Source organism: Humulus lupulus, chromosome X (assembly GCF_963169125.1).
Source record: "Humulus lupulus chromosome X, drHumLupu1.1, whole genome shotgun sequence".
In the NCBI taxonomy this organism is placed as follows: Eukaryota; Viridiplantae; Streptophyta; class Magnoliopsida; order Rosales; family Cannabaceae; genus Humulus; species Humulus lupulus.
The window spans coordinates 212,768,132-212,777,066 of record NC_084802.1 but is presented as its reverse complement, the minus strand read 5'-3'; the positions used below and the strand labels follow the sequence as shown (position 1 = coordinate 212,777,066).

General features: G+C 33.9%; 1 protein-coding gene across 2 annotated transcripts; it reads left to right on the top strand.

The window, feature by feature from the left end:
- Positions 1 to 5,470: 5,470 nt before the first annotated feature.
- LOC133803720 (alcohol dehydrogenase-like 7) lies at positions 5,471 to 8,935 on the top strand. 2 transcript variants are annotated; one of them, XM_062241834.1, is made up of 10 exons: positions 5,471 to 5,648; positions 5,714 to 5,850; positions 5,935 to 5,981; positions 6,287 to 6,612; positions 6,829 to 6,911; positions 7,016 to 7,091; positions 7,239 to 7,303; positions 7,436 to 7,531; positions 7,635 to 7,808; positions 8,601 to 8,935. In XM_062241834.1, exons 1-10 carry the CDS (start codon positions 5,603 to 5,605, stop codon positions 8,715 to 8,717), a joined length of 1,167 nt encoding a protein of 388 aa, XP_062097818.1. In that variant the 5' UTR covers positions 5,471 to 5,602; the 3' UTR covers positions 8,718 to 8,935. The 2 variants fall into 2 exon arrangements, with proteins under 2 accessions (XP_062097818.1, XP_062097819.1); XM_062241835.1 differs by having other exon boundaries at positions 5,474 to 5,648; positions 7,635 to 7,799.

The following is an 8,935-nucleotide window of genomic DNA, read 5'->3' as shown; positions in this document are numbered from 1 at the left end:
ACAGAGAAGAAAATATAACAAAAGCTAAAGCTGCTACTAGCATGCCTCATAGAGACACTCCATTCAATAAAGAACAAAGTCGATTTCCCAATGGCAACAAAAGAGGGGCTCAGAATTTCTAATTTAGACATGGACATAATAAGAAATTTAAAGGAGGTCAGCAAAATAGGCAATCTGGATTTCAACAATAGCCACGATGTAAGACTTGTGGAAAGAATCATTTCGGGGAGTGCAGGCTTCTAAATAAGAGTTGCTTCAAATGTGGTAAGGGGGATCATTTTATCAAAGATTTTCCATTGATGAAGAACCAAAAAAAAGAAGGATGAACCTCAAAAGACAAATGCTAGGGTGTTTACGATTACTCAGGCTGGTGTTGATACCAACAACTCTATGGTGTCAGGTGATATTTTTGTATCTGGTATTCTCACTCATGCATTAATAGATTCAGGTGCCACACATTCATTTGCATCCATGACATATGTAAAAAGGTTGGGTAGATCGTGTGAGAAATTGTCAGAAGTTTTTAGTACAATGTTACCATCTGGAGAGATTTTGTATTTTACTCATTGGTTGAGGGGGTTCCTATTTACATTGATGGTATGAAATTATATGTTGATCTAATAATGTTAGAGATGCACAATTATGAGGTGATTTTGGGTATGGATTGGCTTTCAAAGTATAATGCCACTTATTGTTTATGTTGATGACATGGTAGCAACAGGAAACGATCTAGTTGAAAGGAAGGCTCTACAGGAATACTTGTCCAGAGAATTTGAAATGAAAGACGTAGGCCCGTTAAAGTACATCTTGGGAATAGAAGTATCCCGATCTAAAAGAGGTATTTTCTTGTCCCAGAGAAAATATGCTTTAGATCTCTTGAAGGAGACAGAGATGTCTGCATGTCAACTAGTAAACACACCAATTAAGGAAGGATTAAAATTACGAATGAAAGCTGATCAAGTTCCCATTGATAAAGAGAGATACCAAAGACTTGTTGGCAAATTGATGTACTTAGCCTATATAAGACCAGATCTTGCATATGCTTTGAGCATCGTCAGCCAATTTATGCATAAAATCCAAATGAGCAGCATATGAACGCAATCATACGAATTTTGAGATACTTGAAGTTAGCTCCTAGGAAAGGAATTTTGTTTTCTAGAAAAACAGATAAACAAACCATCAATGTGTACACATATGTTGACTGGGCAGGTGATAAAAATGACATGCGATCTACTTCTAGGTAGGTGGGAATTTGTGTCTTGGAGGAGCAAGAAACAAAGTGTGTTCGCCTGATCAAGTGGTGAAGCGGAACCACGAGGGATGGCTCTTGGTGTTTGTGAATGATTGTGGCTGAAATTAATCCTTCAGAATTCTAAATTATTCTACAACTACACCTATTCGGTTGTACTGTGATAACAAGTCTGCTTGTGATATGGCCCATAACCCAATTCATCATGATCGAACAAAACATGTTGAGATTGATCGTTTTTCATCAAAGAAAAATTAGATGAGAAAAGTCTAGAGCTATCAGAAATTCGATCAGAAGATCAACTAGTAGATATTCTCACCAAAGTTGTCTCAATTCGCATATTTTCAAAATTTGTGGACAAGCTGGGCATGATAGACATCTATGCATGTTGAAATATTCAACAAATCAATTAGTGATTTCCGTAAATCATTTGTAATTGATTAAGATTGATTTGTAATCAACTAGTATTCTATTTTTAGAATTCTAAAATCCTATAAATTGAATCCCCTTTCACTGAAATAAAATAAGAAAAAAAATTATTTCTTCATAATGCTCAATTGCAAGACGCATTATTTTCTATTCACAAAGCACTTTGCTGAAAAATACACCAAAATGCTTGATAATTCTATAGAACTATTCCCATACGTGAGGGTCTTAGAGAATAGAGGAAATAAACTTTTGGAAGGTCTTGAACATTGTTCAAGTTGGTGATCCTCACTACTCTAAACTTTGATTGTGTGAGAGTTCTTGTTTTTATTCTTGTTCTTTACATCTTTTGTTGTATTTCTTTTTTAGTTTATATATTTGTATTATTCATGTTTTGAGTTTGTAATCTTCTTCTCTTCTACTACTTCTCAAATCTATTTACTTATATTTTTAGTAATTGAGTTTGTAACATCTATTTTAGTAATCCCCTTATCTATTATATTTCTTTATTAGAGTTGTATCTTGATTTCTATTTATTACATTGAATATTAAATTCTCTAACAACACTTTGTACTTGTACTGAAGATTATATCAATAAAAAAGGAAAAGGGATTTTACTCATATGGTACCCTGTGTTTTTGCAAAGTAACGTTTTGGTACCCTCTGTTTTCAATAATGCTCATACGATACATTGTATTTTAAAATCATACATATTTGGTACCATAAACTTGGATTTGATAGATAAAATTTTGTAATATGACCAAACTGTTATCAATTATATGTAATTAAGTAATTAAATATAAATTTGGAACTCATATAATTGAGAGCATTTTGATTAAATTTGTAAAATTTTATTAATTAAATTTGAGTTTATGGTATCAAATATGTACGATTTTATAATCCAGGGTACCAAATATGTATGATTTCAAAATACAGAGTACCAAATGAGCATTATTGTAAACACAGGATACCAAAATGATACTTTGCAAAAGTACAGGGTACCAAATGGTTACCTACCCAAAGGAAAAAACTATTCATCCTAACAGAATTTAAATGTGATCCACGTGGCTAGATTTTATGTATATAATTTATTAAAAAAAACACAAAAACAATCATTTTGGTGAAGAAAATCAGATCCATCTTTTAGCCTCTTTTATAAAAAAAAATATTTAACCCATTTAATTATGATTTTGATACACTAATCTCTCCATTTGGCTATTGATTGCAAAGCAGTTGATGAGGCTATTAATGGTACCAATTTTGTTTTAGAGATTGTGGGTTTGTGGTGGATTCTATCAAATCACGCCCATACTTCCAAAACTGTCTTTTATACATATAGATCGTGCAATAGGAGTGTTCACTTGATGGGAAAAAACAGGTATGAGATTGTGTCTAGGCCACATCTGGTTTGGTTTATGTTCGCCTTGTACCAGTAATTAAGGGGTGTGAGGAGGAGCTGCTTCATGTATTGCAGCTTTGATTTTTCCTCTCGTTCTCTATTATTATTATTATTATTATTATTATTATTATACTTGAAATTTGACACCACGTGGCAGCTCGCGAAAAGATGACGTGTCAAGACAAAGTGTCGAGACGCAACAGTCACCACCAGTCGTCGTGAGGAGTGACCCTTGCCACTTCCCCAATACACAAGAAGAGACAGGATTCGCCAGGCCAGCCAGCTTCTCCCATCGCGTGAAGCCAAATGATCCCCAGATGGCCACACCAACATCAATTTTTAGAAGGAAAGGGCCCTAGCCAATCCCCTAGCTAGATGCACAAGTTGGACAAACATGCATCACAAGGATTTGCTAAAGTTGTCATCGACCATAGTTGACCCTCGAGGCCCTCGCCACCCGAGCCTCATTCCGTACCCGAGTGCACCTACAACCATTAAATGAACATAACACGTCGGACTACCATTTTCGGTGAGACACAAACATGTCTCCAAGCCAAGTGTACCAAGATTTAGCCTGATCGGGAAGCAAGGTGTCATCGTCAGCCCTTCCCATCTTCGCGGCTATAAATAGTGCAACCCTCACTGTAGCAGGAGGATCGAAAAAGAGAGAGCAAAATAAGTAAGTAAATGTTCACTTTCGGAGAGAGCTTCTACTCTCCATCGCTATAACTGCCCTAAGAGCAAGATCAAACTCACATCTGGCTCTTGAGGTTCAAAGTTCATAAATAACAATGATTAAAGTGGACGTATGTCATCTTTTTCAAGTCAAATCACTATATATATTCATCTTATTCATTTATTGCTGCATTTATTCATATATTTTTTTAGCTTATTGTTCATCATTAAGATTCGCTATGAGGTATTACACACAAGACAACTATTTACTTATCATTCCATGTGAGTTGACGAAAAAACGAGTATAAAAACACAAATACACTATAATTTTACACTTTCATTTTCCCAGTATCATCAAACACAAACAATTCTAATGCTCTATTGTTAAGTAATAAAAACAAAATAACTTACATTGCCTTATAAATAAGGGAAAAATATGCAAATCTCAAAATGAAGTTTAAAACGATATATCTATAGTAATATATAGAAGTCGGGATATTCAATATAGTCTAGAATATTCTTTAGTGAAAGAATATTCTCTGTATTTATTTAAAAAAATATATAATTATTATATATGATTGGTTACTTTTTCATTAGTCATTCAGTATTTTAGCATGTATTCTTTATTTTTTGTCTTTTTGTGTTATTTCTTCATTTTGCTCCTCATTTTATTCTACCTATTTTTTATTATTATTATTTATGTTTGATTAAATACATCTTATCACTATTGTTGTTAGAAACACCATATTAATTATATAATATCATAAAATTTAGCATTATCTCATGATATGATGTAGCCATGATATGGCATAAATATATAATAGGTATAATTATATGGGGTAGCATCAAAATCCAAAAACATGCAAAGTGTAAAAAATGAAAGGAAAAAAAACAATTAAATTATTGTGCATCTTCTAATAATTTAAAAAAACTCAACAATTGGGCCTTTCTTTTTCAATTTAACTAATTTTATTATTTTGACAGTAAAAATTCATAGTTTTCATTCATTCATCAAGAATAAAGATTAAAAATCTCTTACAACAACTCCTAATAAGCTCAAATGACAAATCTATTTCTACAAGATGAAACAAAAAAGTTAAACACATATTTATCAATTTCTAAATATAATTTAATAAATATATTACTAATTATTTTTAAATCAACAGTTACGTGCCTTAGTCACGTACCGTTTAACTAGTATATATATATCAGACCAAAAATTTGGGGAAAATTCTGAAACTTTTTCTTTCTTTCTTTCCATATTTTTTTTCTAAAAAGTTACATTTGCTTTGATATAGAAGAACGCATCAGTAGGCTTTCAATATTGTTGAGGTTTTTTTTTTTTGTTTTTAATTCTTTTATCTAAAATCACAAATATTTTTAGTAACGAGACAAAAGTTGAAAGTTCTGTAGAATTTTTTATTCAAAGTTCTGTCGGCAAAATTCAAAATGAGATAAAAAGATGAAGAAAAAAATAAACGTCAAGTGAGAGAGAAAACGAAAAAAGAAGATGAGAATGGTTAAATAAGTGGGTCCCATGGCTCAGTAATATTTTAATAAAATAATAAAAAAGCATTTTAAAAGTATAAAAAAATTGGTTACGTGGGACTCTATGCACAGGACACGTGGATCTAGTGGGACTGTTTGCTGCTCCCGACGTAAATCTAGTCGTGTCTTTTTCATTTTGTCTAATTTTTTGTTTCTATTTTATTTAATTCTTTTGTCATGTGTTCTTGTTAGGTAGGGAGTATTAGTTTAAGAAGTAGCTGGGTATGGCTAAAGCAATCACTACTATCATCCATTAAAGGGTTGAATTTCAACGAACTCTTATCTCCCAGAGCCTGAGCTAAGCTATGGAAGATTCAACTCAAACTACAGGGAAGCCCATTCGATGCAAAGGTACGTACGTTTTTTTCTCAAGATTTTTTGGAATGAGTTTTAATAACTTCGCATTACTATTTTAGCTGCTATTTGTCGAGAGCCTGGTCAGCCATTAGTGATCGAAGAGGTTTTTGTGGCGCCACCGATGCCTGGTGAAGCTCGGATTCGGATTATATGTAGCTCGCTCTGTCAGAGCGATGTCACTTTCTGGAAAATGAAGGTTCTTTTTCTATCTTTCTTTTTCTTTCAGTTTTTTTTTTCTTGCACTACCTTATATCGATTTCATTAATTGTTTTCTATGAAGGGATTTCCTGGAATTTGTCCAAGAATTTTGGGTCACGAAGCAGTAGGGTAAGTAAACCACCTGAACTAGCGTTGACTATATTCAAAAAGCATTCAATTGAAAGAAATAGTAGTTGGGTTGGTGCTAATATCTGTTAAGATCTATCTTTCAACTCAAAATTATTTGACAATGAATGAAGTAATCTTAATCTTATGAGTGTATTGATATCCTTAAAACTATTGATATTCTTATATATTCCTTAAGATGGTGGCTATTTTCAAGTACCAATCTTGAATTCCTTTTGACTTACTATTGTTTGGAAGCAGATGCTCTAATATTTATGTTTGTAGTAACTGAACCAAACCATCTGTAGGGTTGTGGAGAGTGTAGGGGAAGATGTGAATGAAGTAGTTGAAGGAGATACAGTGATCCCAACATTCCTTTCAGATTGTGGGGAGTGCTTCGACTGTAAATCAAAGAAGAGTAACCTCTGTTCGAAATTCCCCTTCAAGGTCTCACCTTGGATGCCAAGATATGAGTCAACCAGATTCACAGACCTCAAAGGAGGCCCTCTGTACCATTTTCTGTCTGTGTCCAGTTTTAGTGAGTATACGGTGGTTGATATCGCCAATCTTACCAAAATTAGTTCTGAAATCCCTCGAAATAGGGCCTGCCTCCTCAGTTGTGGGGTTTCAACAGGTGGGACTCTTCTTGGTTATGGCACTGATATGTACTTGTGTTTGGATTAAGATATTTTGATATGAACACAACCAAGTTAGCATACTAGTCCACCCCCCACCCCCACCCCAAACATCCTTAATTGGTTATATTTTTTCATTCCCCTTTTTTGATTACTAAGTGTTGGAAACAATGTTGCTTGATTGATAGTACATGTTACCACATCTTGGTTTTTAGGGGTGGGTGCTGCTTGGAGAACAGCTGAGGTGGAGGCAGGGTCTACTGTTGTAATTTTTGGATTGGGCTCAATTGGTTTAGCTGTATGATTTTGTAAAACTTCCTATTATGTTTTAATACATATTCCTTGGCTGTCTTTTCACATAAGCTATTGGAGAAGCTAATTGCTTATGGGTTGAATATATAGGTTGCAGAGGGGGCAAGACTGTGTGGAGCTGCCAGAATTATTGGTGTCGATGTGAACCCTGATAAATTTGAACTTGGTTAGTAGATATTATCTTGAACCCTTTATTTTTCTTTGATTAGCATGCTGTGAACTATGAGGTGATTGATGCATAGTCAAGCCAAGGAAACGGTTGATAAAAATAAGTTTTTAATAATCTAATCTAGATGATTTATTTGTTGGACAGGAAAGAAGTTTGGGCTCACAGACTTTGTCAATGGAGCAGACTGTGGGGACAAGTCCGTGAGCCAGGTCTTTCCTTAACCTTTGCTTTCTACTTCAATCCACACTTGAGATAAAGAACTGTTACCTTGTAATATGAGAGTGGATTACAGTTGGTTCTTGCAATTTGTAACTCTGGTACAATTCTTTCTGGACTAGCAGGTGATCATGAGCATGACTGATGGGGGTGCAGATTATTGTTTTGAGTGCGTTGGACTTGCATCCTTGGTTCAAGAAGCATTTGCTAGCTGCCGAAAGGTCTTTCTTTTACTCCAAACACAAACATAAATCGATAGCAATAGAACTGAATATCTTTCCTTGGATTTTGCTCATTTCATGTTATCTGTCTCTTAAACTTCAGGGTTGGGGAAAGACGGTTGTGTTAGGTGTGGATAAGCCAGGGGCACAAGTGACACTTCCCTCATTTGATATCCTACATAAAGGGAAAAGCTTATTGGGATCCTTATATGGAGGACTGAAACCTAAAACTCATATTCCTATCCTCCTCAAGCGATATACAGACAAGGTGATACATGTAAATCCCCAACTTCCATTAGTACTTTATTATGTAACTTTCCTCTATAGCAGTACTCAAATGTTATTTATGTAGTGAGTGCTTCTGTTGGCTCTGTAGTGTTAGCATAGATTTTCTTATAGGCTAGTTTTTAGAATTATTTTAGGAGTCTTATATTTGGGAAGTCCAATATCGAAAAGATGTGGAAAAATTAATACACTTATAAGAAATATGAGTTTAGAACCCTACTTGTCATTCAATATTAGTATTTGAAAAAAACTTCAATATTGGTTCATAGATGTTAACAGTTTGGTTAGACTTAGAGTCCTAATTTATTTTTCTATGATGTTATTTTATGGAATAATTCTAAGTTGAGTTGGGCACTAAGTTCTAACATCTACCTACTTGCAAAGGGCAGTGCTAAACACTTATAATTTCTTTGATCCAGTGAAGATTATATATAAATTTATGCATGCACTATCTCTACTACTTGTTTAGTTGGGAGTTATGAAAATAGAAGATTGAGAATGAGAATAATAAGAATAGAAATGGGAAGTGAAATTGAATAAAAAATAATATACAATGGATTGAAAATTCCTTTTGAAAAAGTTATTCCATTCGAATGACTATTTCAATGTGTGAGTAACCAAACAAAACTATTGAATCTTCTATTCTATTCATTTTCTTCCAACCAAACATGACAAGTCCTTGCACTTTATATAATGGAGTTTTAAACATTTTTATAATGGAGTTGCAAACATGGCCAGCTAGTTTCATCTCTTCTAATGTTTTTGTAATGCATTTGAATACCAGGAACTTCAGCTGGATGAGTTTGTGACTCACGAGGTCAAGTTTGAAGAAATCAACAAAGCTTTTGATTTACTCATTGAAGGGCATTGTCTCAGGTGTGTGATCTGGATGGACAAATGAATACAACTCCTGCTGGCCAGTACTTAGCCACTGCATATAAACTCCTTCTCATTTATAACATAATAAGTGTTATGGTAACACATATTTCTGAAATGTCATTTTCTTAAACATTATGATGAACCTCTTCTTTTCGATTGTGGATGTGCTCGGTTGCGTTTTGTGAGGCTTTTTTGTTCATATATAAGCTTAATGAATCTGATTAGTATGTTTTAAATTAA